Genomic DNA, 20,413 nt, shown 5'->3' with positions numbered 1-20,413 from the left:
ATGCTCATCCCATTCAATACCTTCTTGATTGCTACACTCGATATCCCATGGGCAATGTCCTGCATGTGAGAGGACATTTGAACCACAAAATATTACGACCTTCATTATCAAACTCTTTAATCCAATCTTGTTGTATCTTGATATCTGAGAAGTTTGAAGAAAATATTTTTGAATTTTTAATTAGGTATATAATATGAGACATCGAATAAGGATGAAAATCTATTGTTGTTTTAATAGTTTTTGTAACATATATAAGAGTGGTCAAATGATGTAGAAACTGTTTTGTTTTGTTTTTGGACAAAGGATTGGGGAGGTTCATTAAGTCTTCTAAGTTTCTCATAATTTGTGACCCATTAATCAGGAAGAATTTTCTTGGGATTTCATTACATATGGTTACGTTGTTCCATTTATGGCGTCTACGTACGTTTAAAAGCAAAACATTTTCTCCACTTGGAAGAGGAAGAGGAAGAGACATTGCATGATTCTGAACCCTCCAGACAATTTGAGAATGTAGAGTAGCTTGTATAACATCTCTATCCTTGAATTTGGACTTGGATCATTAGCATTTTCGTCAAATACAGGGACATATATTGATGTTTGGACATAAACTGTCCCAGCATTTAGAGTAATTTTTGTTGTACCCAAATTAGCATATTGGTACTCATTGCATCTTGTATCAAGAAGTGAAATGTGAGCTATAATCGTCTCGTCTTTCCTTCCATGATATGTCAACGCAATCCTTACTGCCCCAAAATGGATATGGGTAAAACCAAGATTTTTCCACTGTTTAGGAAAATCCTCTGATATTTGTAAAGAGATAAACTGTTCTTCCTGAGTTGCAAGAATAGGGTGTTGGTCAAGTATTGAGGCTAGCTGCAATGTATTCTCTAACACCGTACCTCTAGGCTTCTGTTGAACGGATTTTTAACCATGGAAAGAATGCCTTTTCGGCAAAAGCGGAATACGGATTTAGTAGGGGTGGGTAGGTTGGTTGAAGACGTTAGATTGTCATTGGGTACGTATAACATCAGATTTACATGAGAGGGTTTTACCAAGAGTAGGAAGCATGTGTATTTTTGTCACAGACTTACAAGGATTAGATGAGCTGGATGAAAATGACTCAGACATGTTTGTTTAGATATATATGGGGGAACAAATGACTTTGTTTTGTCTTGTTTCTTTGCCTTCACATTGGCTACCTTTTATAGGAAAAATAGTTTGAATTATAAGATTCATAAGTGTAATTAGTGATAACTATATTTTTAGCAAAAAACTTAATGTATTTGAATAAGATATCAAGTTACATACTATCACATTTAAATATATGCAGTCTATGGCTCTGATTTTGTCATGACCATTTTTATTAGTCAAATACTTCTTATTAGGAAAATTATTTAGTGTTGTCTAAATTCAAGTAAGTTCTATCCATAAAAAGATCACATAGGGTATAACAAATGGATTTTCTTACTCATTTCATTCATCAAGTAAGGAAAAAAAATTATATAGTTTAATTTATGAATGTAAAACATTAAAGTTTGAAACAAACTACCCTTTTATGTCTAGGTTAAGAATTTTGTAATATCAGTTTCGACAATTTTGAATATGTGTAAAACTAATAAACAATTTCATAATTACCTTTTAAGGAATAATACAAAGTGTATAATTATAGGTTGCAACCCTTCTAGAAGCAGCATATTATTATTATTATTTTATCTAATTTTGGAAGAAATCATATTTAGTATAAATTTTATATTGTTTTGAATAAATATATTTTTAATTTTATTAATGATGGATATTCACCAACATGCAACTTGACACACATTGAAATTTTTTTCTAAATTGATTTTGAGACATACAAATATAAATTATTGTACAAAAAACTAATTAAAACATTGTTTGTGAACATGGCAGAACATTAAAAAGAATATTTTATTCATTGTAAGCAGAAGATAAATTAACAGTAATTTATCTTACTTGTTTTTTATTAAATGAAATATACATTTTAGGAGTATAAGTAAAAATAGAATAACGAACAACGTTAACAAATATAATTTGATTATCTTACTATATTATTTTGCGAGTTTAATTTAGTTATTAAAAAGAGAAAATACATAATTTCCCCATCAAACTTAGACCCTTTTTTGAAATAAACACATAAAGTTTGTGCAAGTCCTATTACCCATAAAACCATTTTTAACCATTATAAATATATCATTTTAACTTATTTTTATATCAGATGTGATATCACGCTTAAGAAGCGCGTGAATGAGGAAAATTTAGCTTCAACCAATGGAAATATGACACGTATCATGTCAATTTGATCTCCCAATTACTGCATCTACTTCACTTAACGATAGGGCAACAAAATTGAAGAAAACCCAAGTTCTGAGCGAAAAACTTTAGCGGAGTAAAAATAATTGTTGAATGCTTCATCCCACCCCGCCGGCGAAAAAGGGAGAGAAGAAAACAGAGAATGAAACAACATAATCTGTCTTCGTCGTCGAGGAAATCAGCTAGCCGTGGATGAAATTCTTCGCTGGCAACGACCCTGAAAGGTGTTTTGTTTGATGGACTGAGACTGTGTTATTCAGTTACAACTCAACCCTTTCATGGAAATCCATCCGAAACAATAAAAAAAATACCCATAATTTAAAATTGAAATTATTAGAGAATGGTCAATTAGTTGTAATATTGATAAAGATACAAAATGTGCAGAGTTAGTTTTGATTTGATTATCTTATTATAAGTAAAAATAGAATAACGAACAACGTTCACAAATATAATTTGATTATCTTATTATATTATTTTGCGAGTTTAATTTAGTTATTAAAAAATCACAATTTGAACCATGTTGAATCTTCTATATCTTATTTATTAATCCTATAATTAAATTTAGCTTCTACCATATATATTATTTGTTAGTGAAAATGCTTAACGGCCAATAGGTCACAAATTAAACCTAGTTGATATTTCTTCTTCATTTTTTTAATCCTACTAGTATTAGAACACACACAATGCATGTTTCACATAAAAAAAATAATTACTAATTGTCGCAAATTGTTTTGTTGATATTTGAGCAATTGATTTATTATAAATTGGTTTATAATATTGACTAATGTATGTCTCAAAAGACATTTTACCAACGAAATTAAACTTGCAAAATAATAAATAATAATGGATAATTATTATTATTAGTCAATATTATAAATCACTAACCGTCATTATTATTCACCACTTCCATTAGTTCTTAGTATCATTCCACTACTAATTATTAGCAGACACAACAAACAATTACAGTTAATCATTAATATCAACCACTATACCATAAGATATTACCCCTATACCACTATTATAAGTCAACACCATCTCAAATCGACACGCACAATCATCATAGTTAGTCATCACCACCATCAACTGCCATATAAATTTTTAAATATTTTATTGATATAATATTAGATTAATTTAGTAGTCTACTTGAATTTATATTTAGAAGTTTTTTTAACAAAGACAGATTTTATACATTCAGATATTGAAATACGAGAAGTCTTAACTATTTAGTATTAAATATTAATGTAACAATTAAGATATGTATTAAGATTCAGACCTTTAAATCTTAATGCATATCTTAAAATCCAGATGTATATTCGACTACATACATTTTGATCTTAGTTAAGGCAAATGAGGCCTAAAATAAGCTTTTTGTAGTTAAATCACAATTTTGAATTAATTGAACATTGCGGTTAATTAACTGAAATATTTATTGCATGTCTATACCCAATACACTATATTTAAAGGGAGAAGGGTCTAAAATATCACTTAACTATTTAAATTGATATAAAATTACTCTTCATCCACCTTTCCACCCTCACCCCCCCCCCCCCAAATACCCCTAACATTAACCTTTTGACAAAAAATTACCCTCCATATAAACCTTGGGCACATATTTTTCCTTATTTTTAACAGCTCTTCTAAAGGAAAATTATTAAATATTTATTTATTATGTTACCTAATTTGATTGGTCTAAATTTAAACTCTTCTCAAATAAATAATAAAAATTACATGTGAATTAAATCAATCTCCAAGTTATTATACCCAATTCATAACTGAGGATCTAACTAAAATCGATACTCGCCCCATCTAATTGTCAATCTAAAAAAAGTTTATTATTTTTTATTAATATAAAATTTTGTATCAATTATCCAATTGTTTTGGTCATTCCCTCTTTTTTTTTAATCTCTTATTCTTAATTAGGATATTAATTAAGGATTCAAAATTAAAATGAACTTACATGTTCATGCTCTTTAAATTTATATTATTTTCATGGTGGGCGGGGATACGAAAAAAATGTTATTTTCATTCTTTTATTTTAAATTTTGGATACACACAAAATAAAAACAGTATATGTACATAGTTGCTTAATTAAATTATCTTCTACTAAACTAATTATTTATAAATGAATGTCATCCTTATTTTTCTCCCTTTTTATTCCTTGTTTAATTTGTCATTAGTTGAAAAAAGTTAAAATTTAACATGATGGACAAGATCCAAGAAGAAAAAAAAGTGGAAGAGAGAGGAAGTGAGGGGGTGAGTGTAGATAATAGATGATTATTATTTTTTATTTTTAATTTACTATGGAACCCAAAATCAGGCCAATGATACGAGCTCATATATTAAGTAATTTAAAATATTTTAATGGAGAATTAAGGGCTTTAAATGCCTTTAAACTATGAGATTTGGTATAAAATTAACCCTCCATCCACTTTATGAGTGTGGGTCATTAGAATTAAAAGTATTTTTGAGCCAAATTATTGACGCCACCGGATATTTAGGAGCTGAAAGGTGGATGGAAGGTAATTTTATACCAATCTAAATAGTTGAGGAGCATTTTAGCCCTTCTCCTATATTTATATTGTAATCATTATATATATATATATATATATATATTTACTATGATACATCTTTCAATGTTCTTTTAGTTTTTATTTTCCTGTATGTTTGTGTAGTAATTTTATGTATCTCAACATTCATGAATATTATTTGACAAAATTAATAGTGTGCACGAATCATCATTATATTATTAATATTTTGACAAGCTAACATACGATAATCATTAATCACACATCTATGCAATTATTCATGAGAAAATTAAGTGTATAAGCAAATCATATACTAGTTAATTAGTTAATATACCTATAGTTTGCCTTAATTATAATTCGCGATCTACTTTTAGTTATAATTATCGGCTGAGCTTTTTAGTTTTGTATAATTTGGAATTTGTATAACTTTTGTATAATTCAGAATTTGTATAATATAATTTATATAATTGTTTACACTTCTGATGTTTGTAATTATATAAATTAGTTATGTCGAGTTTATACAAGAATAACTGAATTATACAAATGTACTCGAGAATTATATAAACCTACGAATTATTCAAATCCGCGAATTATATAAACGGGTCATCTTAAACTATAGCTACAACTGGTAAATATGTAAACTATAACTATGGATGATGGAAAAACAGAGAAAACTTAAAATTGGAGAGAAAACAAACTTGGACTGTATTCAATAGGCACAATTTTTTCTTATGTCGACTTACTACAATTTAACTCTTTTTAAATAGAGTTTTACTAACTTAAAATAAGGTAGCACTAACTCCTACTATCACTCAACTACTAACAAACTGAAAGGATTTTGCTATCTTTATTCAACCAACTACTTACGTGATAATGATTGAGTCAATTGAAATACTAACGACTAAATAAAGCCAACAATCCCTCCCTTAAACTGAAAGCCATACTATCAGTTTATCCTGCTTGCAACCAACAACTTGTTTCAACTGTTAGTTTCCGAAGTGCGAACACCAAGTAGTTTTCTGAACTTCAGGAAGGATGCTAATTTGAGAGATTTGATAAACACATCAGCCAGCTGATTTTCACTTCTACAGAAGATGAGATCAATTACTCCATCTTTTGTGAGGTCCCTTAAGAAATGAAATTTGACATCAATAAGTTTACTTCGTCCATGCTAAACAACATTTTCGGAGAGCTTTATTACTGAACTGTTGTCACAATAAATGGTAATAGAGCCATTCTGGTTGAATTGAATTTCTCCAAGAACCTTACGCATCCAAATTGCTTGACAGACACATGCTGCTGCTGCCACAAATTCAGCTTCTGTAGTTGATAAAGTCACAATTGATTGCTTTCTCAAAGACCATGAAATTGCTCCCGACCCCATCATAAAGACATAACCAGACGTACTCTTTCGATCATCTAAATCTCCAGCAAAATCACTGTCAGTAAAGCCAACTAAGTCTGTTTTTTCTCCTTTCGCGTAGAACAAACCATAATTAGTAGTTCCTTGCAAATAGCAAAAAATTCTCTTTGCGGCAAAAAAATGCATCTCTTTCGGACTTTCCATGTATCTGCTAAGACTTACATCATGCATAATATCAGGCCTTGTGGCCGTTAAATACATCAAACTTCCCATTATTTGCTTGTAAAGAGTGTTGTCAACTCTTCTTCCTCCAGGTTCTTTAGTGAGCTTCGAACCAAACTTAGTGGGACTGCTGGCAAAGTTGCAACTCTTCATCTGAAACCGACCCAAAATCTCTTGAGCATACTTCTTTTGTGTGATGAAAATACCATCAGTAGATTGAACAACTTCAATGCCAAGAAATTAATGCATCATTCCAATATCCATCATATCAAATTCCACCATCATAAACTTCTTAAAACCTTCAACCATGGAGATGTCATTTTCGATGTAAATTAAATCATCCACATATAAACAAACAATGAGCATTTTTCCTTTATCATCATTCTTTGTAAAGAGTGTGTGCTTATATGGACATTTCTTAAATCCCTCCTTAGAAAAATAAGCATTTATACGACTATACCAAGCTCGTGGAGCTTGTTTAGTCCATACAATGTCTTCTTTAATTTACACACCTCATGTTCTTCTCTAACCTTGACATAACCAGGAGGTTGATCAACAAATACTTGTTCATCCAAGTCCCCATGTAAGAAGGCCAATTTGACGTCCATTTGAAAAATGGGCCATGAGTGTTGAGCAGCCAAAGCTATCACTAGTCTGATAGTATCAAGGCATGCTACTGGAGCAAAAACTTCTCTGTAATCTACACCGAACTCTTGTTTATAGCCTTTAGCTACTAAGCGTGCTTTGTGTCGCTCGACTTCACCTTTCTTGTTCATCTTTTTCTTGTATATCCACTTGACACCAATTGTCTTATGCCCTTTTGAAAGCTCAGTCAACTCCCAAGTGTCATTTCTAGCAATTGTTGCCATCTCTTCATCCATTGTCTTTCGCCATTTTGGATCTTTAACATCTTTTTCAAAGCTGGTAGGATCACAATTTGAAAATAACGCAAAATGGATAAGTGGATCTTTAGATTGATCAATTCCAGTTACCTCAAAATCAGTCATTCATACAGGTCTTCTTTTTGATAGTTGAGGACGCTCTTCTTCTTGTATAGAAGCTGAAATGGGTGACTCAATTGGATTTGTATTTGTCAGCTTTTCTGTTTCCTCCAGTTGTTGTTGTATTTCCTCTTCAAAGGCTACTGGAAGGAGCTGCTGATCCATTTCGTCCTTCCATGACCAGGTAGCATCTTCATCAAAAATTGCATCACGACTAATGATGATCTTCTTGGTGTTAGGATTATATAACTTATAAGTTTTAGATTGATTACTAGCACCAAGAAAAATGCATTTTTCTCCTTTATCGTCTAGTTTGATCCTCTTCTGATTTGGAGCATGTGCATAAGACACACATCCAAAGATTCGAAGATGGTCAACATTAGGTTTCTGCCTGCTCCATGCCTCCTCTGGAGTCATATTTTGAACAGAGAAAGTTGGACTTCTCTTTAAAATATGAATGCTCCAATCAACATCTTCCGGCCAAAAACCTTTTCAGACACCACTCTTAGTTAAGATGTTGCGCACCATGTTGAGGATTGTACGGTTCTTCCGCTCACAAACACCATTTGTTGAGGTGTGTAAGCTGTTGTAAGTTGTCTCTTGATTTCATTTTCCTCACAAAAATTTATAAATTCTTGAGAATTTAACTCTCCTCCACGATCAGTGCGTAAATCTTTCAATGGACTACCCGTTTCTTTCTCGACAAGTACTTTAAAACGTTTAAAAACATCAAAAGCTGCACACTTTTCGTGTAAAAGATACACCTATATTTTTTGACTGAAGTCATCAATAAAGGTTATGAAGTACTTTTTACCGCCATTGGAATTTGGATTTATTGGTCCATAGAGATCTGAGTGCACTAATTCCAGCAATGCCTTTGCTCTCCAAGATTTGCCTTGTGAAAATGGACAACGAGGTTGTTTTCTAACAACACAATTTTCCGAAGGGGCTATAATTTGAGGAAGACCTTTCACCATGTTCTTTTGATGTAGCGTTCTCAATCCGTTAAAATTCAAGTGTCCATAACGGAAATGCCATAACCATGTTGTATCCTTTAATTTGGCAAAGAAACATGTATGATGAATATTGTATAGATAGAGAGGGAACATTCTGTTTCTAGTCATTTTAACTTGAGCAATTAATCCAAGTTTGGCATCTTGAATTCTACAAAAATCCATCTTTTATAGAAATTTCATATCCCTTCTCTTGCAATTGGCCAATACTCAGAAGATTGGTCTTCAAATTTGGAACAAAAAGAACATCAACAATTGTCTGGGAGTAGTCTATATTGGTCTGAATTAAAACCTGCCTTTTTCCCATAGCCGCGACTTTGGAGTTGTTCCCGAACTTCACGCTATGTCGAAAAGATTCATCCAAGGTGGAGAAAACTGACTAATCTCCACTCATATGATTGTTGCATCCGGAGTCAAGGTACCATAAATTCTTATTTGTTTCCTCTTTCATGTGGAAAACCATCAACAAAGATATCTCTTCTTCTTCTTATTCTGCAAAATTAGATTCTTCTCCACGCACCTTAGACAAATCTGTTCGGCATTCTGATTTTTAATAACCGAACTTGTGGCATCTGTAACATTCAATTTTAGACTTGTCTAATGACTTTGAGTTGTAGCCACCTCGTCCCTTTCTTCTGCCTTGATTGTCATAGTGACGTTGCTGATGATTTCCACTATAGCCCCGACCTCTACCTTTGCCTCTGCCTCTACCATTACCTATGTTGTACCCTTGTCCTCCAGAACGATCATTTGTTGAGGTATTCAATGCCACCTCCTCCTTTTCTTGTTGAGTGAATTTTTGCTCGTGAATTAACAAAGAGCTTTGCAATTCATCAATTGAAAGCAAATCAATATCATGAGATTCTTCAATAGAACAAACAACAAAGTTAAATTTTGGTGTCATGGTCCAAAGAATCTTTTCAACCATTATAATTTCATTTGACTTGTCATCGTGGATCCGCATTTTGTTGACGACTGTCATCACCCGTGAAAAATAGTCGCTAACTGACTCTCCAAATTTCATTCAAAGAGTTTCGAACTCCGAACGAAGTGCTTGAAGCTGTTGCCTCTTTGCCCTCGTCGATCCTTGATATTTCTTCTTCATGGAGTCCCAAATCTGCTTAGAAATATTTTTAGAAAGAATAGTTTCCAAGATTGAACGTTCAATTGCTTGGAAAAGATAATTCTTCACCTTGAGGTCCTTCAACTTTGCTGCCTGTGCTTCTGCTTTTTGTGCGTCTGACACTACTGTGCCTTCTGCTGGTTTTGGTATGCCATCCACAACCACTTGCCAATACTCCTTTGATCTTAGAAAATTCTCCATCAACATGCTCCAATGATCATAGTGACCATCAAAGCAAGGAATGACTGCTTGCACAGTTTTCTGAAGCCATAGATTCACACGTTGCTGTTGTAATTTCTTTTAGTATTTCTCTCACCAAACTGGTGCTTATACCACTGATGGAAAAACAGAAAACTTAAACTTGGAGAGAAAACAAACTTGGACTCTATTCAATAGGCACAAATTTTCATTTGTCGACTTACTACAATTTAACTCTTTTTAAATAGAGGTTTACTAACTTAAAATAAGGTAGCACTAACTCCTACTATCACTCAACTACTAACAAACTGAAAGGATTCTGCTATCCATATTCAACCAACTACTTACGTGCTAATGACTAAGTCAATTGAAATACTAACGACTAAATAAAGAGAAACAATAACCAACAATAGACCATACATTAAATTTATTATTGTGACTATTGCGAAAGTTCCCCTAATAAATACACATTAAAATTAAGAATACCCGCAAAAAGAATAAAACTTGCAATAACATGAAAGGGAATATACCATACTTGAAGCTTGCGTTTGTTAATTATAATTAATTTTAAAAGTGTAAAATTAAAAAAAAAAATATAACTCAAATAATGAAGGTCTTAAGAAGTACAATTTTAGTTAATTTAAAGTATTAAATATTAGAAATTGTTGTTCTATTATACTCTTTTCCCGACTAATTTGATAAATATTTCATTAAGTGAATAACATTGTTTAAGTCCTCTTATACAACAAATATTTGTTTGTTCTCTTTTTACCTCTTAGGAATAAGTAAAAAAAAATTAGGAAGGATTCTTATAAGGTAAAATATTATTTTATTTTAAAGTTCTTTTCATTTTAGGACTTTCTACATAGTTCAAATAAGAATAAATTTGATAATTAGAATTTTAGTTAAATTCAAAGTCGTAAATATGGTAAAGATAATAAAATAATAATTTGAGGAAAATAGTTTGTTTATTGTAGGTTATTTTAATGAAGTAAAATAATTGCTATAATAATTGAAGAAAAATGGTGAAAAAAATCGATTTTTATCTAAAGCAAAAATCTTTAATGAAGGGAAAAAAATTCAAAAAAAAAAAACATCTCTAACTGTATTCATGCTTTTAATATAGTACGGATAGATAAAATACTCTCTCTATCCAACAATAGTTGTTCACTATTTACTTTGTACAATTCTTAAGAAACTATAAATAGTAGAGTAATTTACGATATTACCCTTTGAATATAATAGATATAATGTCTTGAAAAATGTAATAAAGAAATAATTATAATTAATGATAAGGGCAAATTAGGAACTAAGATTAAAATTATCTATTGATTTCATAAAGTCGATAAATATTGTTGGACATTCCAAAATAGTATAGCTGATAGCTATTGTTATTGTTGGAGGGAGTGAGCAGTATATTTGACAGAGATCAAAAGTGTTCATTTTGTAACAAACTTAACTGTCCAAAACTGATTTTTTTTTTTTTAATATGTTGTAAACACAAAGGGAACTATTCTTTCGCCTTTTATTGAAGAAAACCATGCGCTCGCCATAATTTATGGCTTTTTCCATTTGTTATAAGCATTTTGAGTCCCAAAATAAGAGAAGAAAAAGAAAGAAATTGTGACAACGAATTAGTGAGAGAGGAATTGAAAATACTTACTATCATCATCTTCTAAAAGAAAGAACATTTAATCGTTGTTCGTAAAAATGGTGTGTTCTAATTATTGATGATTTTTTTTTCAGTTAGTGATTACAAATACATGTGTTAATTTCAATCTTTTTTAATTTAATTAATATCATTTGCTTTGCAGAACAAGCTGGGGTTTGCGCGTAAGGAGAAAGTTCAGCAATTCATGTCTGTTACTGGGTCAAGGTAACACTAAATCTCAGTGAATTTAAATATTTGCTTCTCATTATATATATGATTGGGATTTTGTATGGTTTCCTTTTGGCATACTTTGAGTTAGCCTTGGCGTATAGAAGTATGTCTTAGAACCTTGATGATGACACTAAAGTTAGGAAACAACGGAAACATTTGAATTTCAAGTTTCAAGGAAATTGCCAACATTGTTTTCATGATCTACGAAGCAAATTGTTGTAGCCCCTCTGTGCCTATAACTGGAATAAAAGTTAATTTCATTTATTTTGTCACATGTCCTCTAATAAGAGAATTTCCTTAAGCATTTCTATTATATTTGGTCAAAAGTTAATTTGAGAGGCCATTATTAGCTAGCATAGCGTACCAGCTCCCTTGATCCTTAAATTTATACACAGTGAGAAATCGGCTATTCAGACTATGAAGACCAATGATTGGCGTCTTGAAGGAGCATTAGAAGCATACTACAACCAGGAACATGTTAAGGCAGCTATAGAGAAAAACCGATGGGAGGTGCTTTTCAATAAATACAAAGGTTATAATTCTTTTCTATATATAATAAATAGTTTGTCAATAAACAAAAGCGTCTGGCTGAATTATTTTTTTCCATTTTGCAGACCCGAATGTTGACATGATTATGGCTGATGGTATTAGCAATCTCTGCAATGATCTTCAGGTGCTTTACCTCAATTGGTTGATCTGATGAGTCAAGCATTACTATTTCCATGATTAGAATTTCCGGAGGAGAGTTGTACTGTACTCAGTGTTTCGTAGTTTGTCTTTCCTATCTTGATTTAACACTTTCATAGTATACATACTGTTGTATATTGTATATTTCATTGTGTCTTCCTAGATTCATGAATGCCTGAGTAACGTAAAACTTTTTGTTTTCTTGTTAGGTTGATCCCCAGGATATAGTTATGGTATGTGAAATTAGCCTCTCGTCTACTTTCCTATTTGTCTCTCTGCCTCTTTCAGAGACTTGTTTTTACTAGAATATATCCTAGGACTTGTTACCTATCTGAAAAAGCATACATGGCTTCTTTGATTCACTTACAATGGCATTCAATTACAGTTGGTACTTTCATGGGAATTGAGAGCTGCGACCATTTGTGAATTCTCAAAGCAGGAGTTTATTGGTGGAGTACAGTCTCTTGAGTAAGCCTACATTAAGGCCTTCCCCCCCTCTATATATTTGAATTTCTTTTACCTTGGCAACTATAATATTTAGATGTCAAATGTCAAAGTGATGAAGCTGTAAACTGAATGGCAGAATAGATTCAATGGAGAAATTCAAGAAAAAAATCCCTCATTTGCGATCTCAGTTGAAAGATGAAGGTTTGTCCTGTCATGGAATTCCTCATTGTTGGTTAAAGACGTTCCATTGTTCTTCGATATTTGAAATTTGAACATGGATACCATACCTTGACTTTCTTTTTTATCTCTTCCCAGATACTTTCCGTGAAATTTACAACTTTACTTTCGATTGGGCAAAGGAGAAGGTGAGTACTTAATTACTGATCCAGCTACCTTCAGTACTCTTTAGGGTGACAAACGCGATGCATGTAGTTTCAGCTGTATATGCCTATCTTACTTCGTTATATTTTAGGTCATGATAGTTTGTTTATAGATCTCTAGTAAACATGTGCATGAATATTTCCATATAATTTTCAGGGTCAGAAAACTTTGGCGTTGGAAACAGCACTTGCATTGTGGCATTTGCTGTTTGCAGAATTGGAGTGGCCATTGATTGATCAATGGTGTGAGTTTATCCAGGTAATTCAACGGGAAAATCCTTGGGTAATCGTTTTTTAAGTTATCTATGTACAGGCAGCTGACTAAGTTTGTTAGGTTTGAAATTCGGTTTATCTGCTTAATGAAAATCACAACGTGTTGTGTTATATGCTGGACGATCATTGGTTTCTGTTTACTTGATTTGTTCTCATGCTTGATGATTCCCATCCCTTTTGATTTGTGTCTATCTTAATGTACTCATGATTATGCATTTACTTGGTTCTTATTTCCGCTTAACAATTATAGTATTGCAAGTGTTTTCACTGTTATTGAGGATGCTATAACTCACCCCTGTTCTTTCTTTCTTCTTGTGGTATCGTTCTGCTACCACCTGATTCAGGAACGGCATAACAAGGCTATCTCACGTGATGTTTGGTTACAGCTACTGGAATTTGCAAAGGTAAGTTATGACACACCCTCTTTAACCTTTTATCTCACACTTTGTTCTTAACTTTCAAGTTTTTTTTTTTTTTATTTCAAAAGAAGTACATTATATTGGTATCTATGACTTGTTACACAGACTGTGGACGCGACATTATCTAACTATGCTGCTGAAGGAGCTTGGCCTTGTCTTCTTGATGAATTTGTTGAATACTCGATCGAAAATGGCACTTGTGCTAAAAAGTCAGATGAGTGATGGGAGCTGTGCTGCAGTCACTTTCTGTAACATGAAATGTTATAATATGATGCAAATTAAGGACCACAGAATGTTGCAGTGTTGTTAACAAGCTTACCACTGGCTGCATTCTCTTCTTTCCAATTGGATAGCTGTACTGGTTCGGGGATTTCATTGCATTAGAAGTGAACCAAAGAATAAATCCAGTTAAAGAGGTTAAATAGGGAGTCCGAGGTCGACCAAATTACAGCCAGCAATCTGCTGTCAATAGAGGCCTAGACTTTAGCAATGAAAAGAACCATAGTTGCCATGTTTGATGCATGAATTGCTATCCTAGAGTACATTTTTTGATGTAGGATCAATTGATCATATTATTATAATTTGTATTTTGTTATCAATTGAAATTTAGAGATACCAATTGGACTCAACCCATACTACAAGGGTTAGTTCGCACGAAAGGACTGAAGAAGTGGACGACTTCCTAGAATGTTTTCATAGGCCACTTTAACAAACACACAACTTCCATGTAAATCAACTAAGAATAAGATTCTCAGTCATCTACGTGATGACCTAATGAAATACATGAAACATGTCTCACCTGATGACGCACAAATTCATATCTGAGTCCAACTCACCTTTCGAGTAAATCGTACCACTCAAGGAACCCTAAGACATCATCTACAGTGTTTAACAGAGAATCTCGATCTATACAAGAACCATTCCAACATTTAAATACAAATCTCGATCACTCATGGACCAACATGCAATAATCACATTAGAAAAAAGTAAATTTGGTTCACTCATGGAATCAACAGACAAACTATTAGTCTGCCGATATGGTACCAGAGGTCCAAAGCCAACCGTTGTTAGTACATACCAAACGTGGTATTCGACTTAATTGTTAGTATCTTGTACTGACGTGGTACCCGAGTCAATCATCAATTTCAAACAATATGCACAATCACAATTATTATGAATAACCACACTTTGTTCATTGCATGAGATTATCAACATGATGTCAATTAGCCTTTTAGTTTCCTCACATGCATTGCACAAGTAATACTATATATCAGTTAACATGCATACATTACATAACTCGAAAAACAAACAATCATCACCTACATATACCAATAACCAGTGGCGGAGCCAAGATTTTCATGGAGGGGGTTCAACATATAAAGAAGTAAATAATAAAAGTGGAGCTAAACGGATCGGCGAAGAAAAAATTTATCCTTAATCCGTTAAATTTAATTTGCCTTGTCATGCTGTGTTTAACGTTTCTTCCTACTTTTACACTGCTTCATTGATTATTATTTTTTTTTTAAAAAAAAGTGATTTTTTTCTTTTATTTTTTATTGTTTTACTTTATTTTGAATTTTTAAAATAAATTAAATTACGCGTTCATTCAACCATATGTTACTTTAAAAATTGTTTAATACTCTTTACAAATGTGTGGGGATTGAGTTACTAATATTATAATGCATATTAAAAGGATAAATAAATGGCATCGCCAATTTTTTGTTCTTTTATTCAATTTATAAGGTTTTCAATCGGTGTAAAAAAAAAAAAAGACGAATAAATCTCTCTAGAATAGAAATGAAAAAATGAGAAAGAAATATCATGAATAATCATGCCTTTCAAATTTATTCGTTCAATTAAGTTTAGTTTAACTTATCTTTAAAATATTTTTTCTCTATCTCAATTCAAGTTTAAGAATAATTGACAGTTTTTAAAAAAAGTTCCTTTGAATTACTATATAAAAGGAGAGTTACATAAAAATTAAATGAGCAATAGAGATAAAAAGAATAAAATACAAAAAATAAAAATAATGTGCCTAATAAATTCGAACAAAAGGAGAAATAACATTGAAACAAATAATAATAAAGCTCCAGTCCAAAAATGTTGAGCCCATCTCAGCCTTGCTATTTGATTTTCCAAATGAAGAAAACAAAAATAGAGTGTTGTTGTGTGGAATTGAACCCAAGACGGTTCAGCGAATTCTTGAACCCCCTTTACCACTGAGCTAGCCTCTTTACATGTGTTGACGGGGTTCATTTTAATATATATACATATGAAAACAGAATTTAATCTTATATATACGGTGTAATTTTCCGACAAAGGGGATTCGGATGAACCCCCTAACCGCCATGTAGATCCGCCCCTGCCAATAACCCCTACACTGGATCCCATTATGAGTAAACATTCGTTCTTGGGAATTACCTCACTAAGCCTATAAATTAATACTCTTCCCACTCCTTTTATTTTCTCTTGATTACCACAAGTCCTAAATATGACTATAACCCTACAATTTTGTGATACTTACCCTTACAATTACCATCAACCACCACAATAAGAAAACTCAAAGTTAGCATGAATCAAGAAACCTCCCATCAATTTATAAAATATCATGTAATTTGAAACGTGTCTAAATTACTCAGTTAAGAAAATCTAGTCTATCTAGACGCTAAACGACTGTTGAAGAATTCTGAATATTGACTTTTAGCTATATGGGGAAAATTCTAACGAACGTAGATCAGGAATTCCTTCGTTTTAACCCTTCCTGCGCTGGAATCTTTTCCCTCCATGATTTTTAAGCTAAGAGTGGCTTAGGAGAATTTTTGGAGCAATCCTTGCCTGTTTTCTTCATGAAAATAGTAAGAAAAAACAAAAGACATCATTTTATTAAGGGTTTGATTCCGTCAACTCCATTATAAAGGTCAAGCAGGCGCTATAGCGGAAGGCTTCCCCCTATGCGGGTTGACGTCAGTCCCAATTAAAATAATTTTTTTAAAAATAAAAAATGCCATGCACCCAATTTTAAATTGGCAACACATTTCTAAGATTTTGGGATTTTGCACGAAGTGTCTTTGAGTACCGATGGATAAGGTTGTTACAATGAGTGTATGAAAATTTTTGGTTGGACTATGAATGTCACTGTCTCTTTCTTCTAGACCAAAATGGTGAATTTTGAAACTTTATTCAAACTAAATTTAGTAATGGAATATTTATAATGTTAGTCGTTCTAACTATTTTTCGTTTTGAACGAATCATTGTCTTTTCCCCCTCTTTTGAATATTCATTATTAATTTTTTTATGTATGGTTAATAACCATAAGTCCATAACCAAATCGAATCAAATCAAAATTGATAGTACAACCAATCCGAAAATGTATATTATATTTGGTTTGGTTTAGTTTAATTATAATAATTTTCAAACTGATTAAATTGGTTTTATTTTGATTTAACCAATAACCAATCCATGAACACCCCTAAGTGCAACAGAAAAAAGTGATAATTATATCAATCATTTTACCTCGTAAAATTAAACTATGCAGGAATGTCTAACAATATTCATTATAAATCTATCTTTTATAAAAATTAGATCAAAGAAGACAAAAAAAATGTTCAATCAAAAAGACAATAGATGAAGAATAAGGAGAATTAAAAATAAAATAATCGCCATATATGTCTCGAAAGAGGTTTTTATAAGTGTGATTTTAAGGTGTCATAAATTTATATATTTAATTATTTGAAAGTTATGAATATGAAAAACTAGGAATTACGGATATTACTAATATTAACTAAGAGTGAGATTTATGTAATTGAAAATGTATAAATTAAAGATATGATTTGACAAAATAAAATAATTTAAAAAATGAGAGGAAAAGGCCAAAAAAACTACTACAAAAAAGATAAATAAGATCCATACTCTTAGAGAACACCATGTCACTGTTTCTATATCCATATTTATTATTATATAAATAGATTAATTTAAAGATTCTTGCGTCATATGAAAATAACTTTTTTTAATTTTAAAATGAAAAAAATATAATTTAATAAACCCTTATACTTATATGAGTTTGTAGTTTGAATCTTCGTAACTTTTGGTCAACGAGTTAAGTTCACAAATGACCCTCATAAGGACTGATCTTGATATTTTGTCCTCCGTAAAAAAAGTTTTACAAAAATAGCCTCCATTCCTTTAATGAAATTTTTTTGGGGACTTCAAATCTAACAAAATAAAGAAAACTTGTATTTTGATAACTAAATGAAACTAAAATAAAAAGTTGTATTTCTTATTTAATTTTTTAACTTTTCTCTCTATTATTTTTTCTCCTTCTTATCTTCTTATTTTAATTTTCTTTTCTTTTCTTTTTCTTTATGTTTTTTCTTAGGTTTTTCTTTTCTTTCCTTCTTTGTTCTTTCTTTTGTTTTCCTTATGTTGTTTTTTCTGTTCCTTCCCTTTTTCTTTCTTTCTTTCTTTCTTTCTTTCCTTAGTTAAAAAATAAGAAAAAACATATTTTCTTCTAAAAAATAATAATATTGAAGTCACAAAAAGAAGCAAATATTTAGATAATACAGAAGAACTTATTTTTAATCATTTTATACTTTTGAATTGTTTGTATCTAATTATGATATTTGGAGTAAATCAAAAAGTTATAAAATGATTTTCTTCCATTATTATTTTTTATTATCAGGTATATTGTATTACAAAATAAGCTAATAATTAGGTATTTATTGATTTAATATGATCTAACACTATAAATAAAACCATAATTACAATTTAATTTAATAATGGCCGCACACCTCACCTATAATATAATAGCAACAATTACGCATGATTCACATTCACTTATAATATATTTTTTTATCAGTGTTTTTCAATTAATTATTTTAAAATATTGTAACTAAAAGTTTCTAAAAGAAAACTGATAATCTTTGTTAAGAAAATGAATGCAGATACATAAACTAAAACAGAACAAAAAAAGCTATGGAATAATAAAATTGATTTTTTTTAAAAAATGCTAGTAAGTTAATTTGATATTATAAAAAATGGTGAATAATAAGAATATTTTAAATATTCAGTCAAAAAACATAATCAGTTGTTTTGAGAAAAAGTATTTATTAATACAGAAAAGAGAGTCATATTTGCCCTTGTATTCTTAGAAAGAAGGTTATATTTGCCCTTCGTGATACTTTTGAGATATATTTGCCCCTCACATCCAACTTTAGATACATATTTACCCTTAAATGATTAAGTCTGATATCCTCACTTTTAATATCATATGTGACACGCCTACATGGATATATTTATTTTTTCTATTAAAAGTTTCTCCTAATTTAATTATTATACCCATTTAATTTAACCCATAAACTCAATTCCTAATGCTTATTTAGTCATTTCTGTTGCGACTTGGATATACATATGGAATATGTCCTTCTACCCAAACTGTTGTCCTTCCCATCACCATCATCATGGACTCGAGGAAAAGGAAAACAAAGGGGTGACAAATCAAGTAAAACTGAAGCAGAACAATTAAAAGTTCTTTCTCCATTTCTTTGGTTGCCAAAACAGACCCAGTTTCCTACAGAGGAGTAGAGTTCCATTTTCTGTAAATAAAGAAAACTCTAGAGTATTTCTAAAGAAGATGATTTTCTCCTTGGGAAAGTGATAATGAAATAAAAGTATTAAAATTTGCATTTTATGGGTTAAATGGATGGGTATAAAATTGGGTTGGATATAATAATTAAATTAGAAGAAAATTTTAAATGAAAAAAAACATATATATATATATATACTAGTAAGGGTTGCCCGGGCAATGCCTGGGCCCAACAAAAACAAAGTCATTGGGAAGGTTATTTACAATATGTTATGATCATAAGTAAAGCGGAGCAGTTTAGTGATTGTGTTGAGTATGCATCTTGGTTGGTTGGTCTGCATGAGGTATTTTGTTTGGGAACAACCATTTTGGAAATGAGAGGCAAAAAAGGATTGTAGTAGTATTGTTTTAGAATGAAAAATTAAACTTATTAGATTCACTCATAATCAAATATTGTGGCTGTTGTCTGTTGTCGTCAGTAGGCGTAGGCAGTTGAATTAACTATTTGACATAGTTTGAACTGCCGACTCTTCATAAGGCATGTACAAAGTGTAACATTTGTTGTTGTATTGGAAAACGATAACCTTGCGAAGATGCAAGTGAAGATGAATTAGGCATACAATTTTCGCCAGAGGATGTGTTTTTATAATTGCTACATGAAATTAAAATGTATATATTGCTTTTGTGGTTCAATCTAAAGACTCACAAATTTAGCAATGACTTTGCCAAGACCCATTCAAGAAGTTGGGCTCTGGAATTAACATGAGCAAGACCAATGTTGTAGACAAACTGGGTTGAAGTCTTGACCTGTGCTTAGATGATACTCCCTCCACTCCTTTTAAGGTGTCATGTTGACTTTTTGAGAGTCAATTTGACTAATTTTCAAAGCTAAATTATATTATATTTATTCGATTATAGATATTCAAAAACTATATAGAAAGTACTATAAATTGCAACTTTTTGTATAT

At 31.3% G+C, this 20,413-nt stretch overlaps 1 protein-coding gene across 1 annotated transcript; it reads left to right on the top strand.

Annotated features, from left to right (window-relative positions):
* The first annotated feature begins 11,461 nt into the window (after nucleotides 1-11,461).
* On the top strand, nucleotides 11,462-14,412 carry LOC125810315 (uncharacterized). Its single transcript, XM_049489825.1, has 11 exons — nucleotides 11,462-11,489; nucleotides 11,591-11,652; nucleotides 12,054-12,190; nucleotides 12,273-12,331; nucleotides 12,555-12,578; nucleotides 12,731-12,813; nucleotides 12,929-12,993; nucleotides 13,108-13,157; nucleotides 13,330-13,431; nucleotides 13,790-13,849; nucleotides 13,970-14,412. Exons 1-11 carry the CDS (start codon nucleotides 11,487-11,489, stop codon nucleotides 14,084-14,086), a joined length of 762 nt encoding a protein of 253 aa, XP_049345782.1. The 5' UTR covers nucleotides 11,462-11,486; the 3' UTR covers nucleotides 14,087-14,412.
* Nucleotides 14,413-20,413: the final 6,001 nt, after the last annotated feature.

Source organism: Solanum verrucosum, unplaced genomic scaffold (assembly GCF_900185275.1).
Source record: "Solanum verrucosum unplaced genomic scaffold, falcon-dt-bn FXZP01000276.1, whole genome shotgun sequence".
NCBI classification, from domain to species: domain Eukaryota; kingdom Viridiplantae; phylum Streptophyta; class Magnoliopsida; order Solanales; family Solanaceae; genus Solanum; species Solanum verrucosum.
This window is presented reverse-complemented; position numbering and strand designations above follow the sequence as displayed.

Bases quoted from the DNA above. Each gene is read 5' to 3' on its own strand.
- LOC125810315 (XM_049489825.1), top strand. The intron at 12,332-12,554 runs GTGCTTTACCTC...TTTTCTTGTTAG, and splicing joins ATCTCTGCAATGATCTTCAG to GTTGATCCCCAGGATATAGT. The intron at 13,850-13,969 runs GTAAGTTATGAC...CTTGTTACACAG, and splicing joins AGCTACTGGAATTTGCAAAG to ACTGTGGACGCGACATTATC.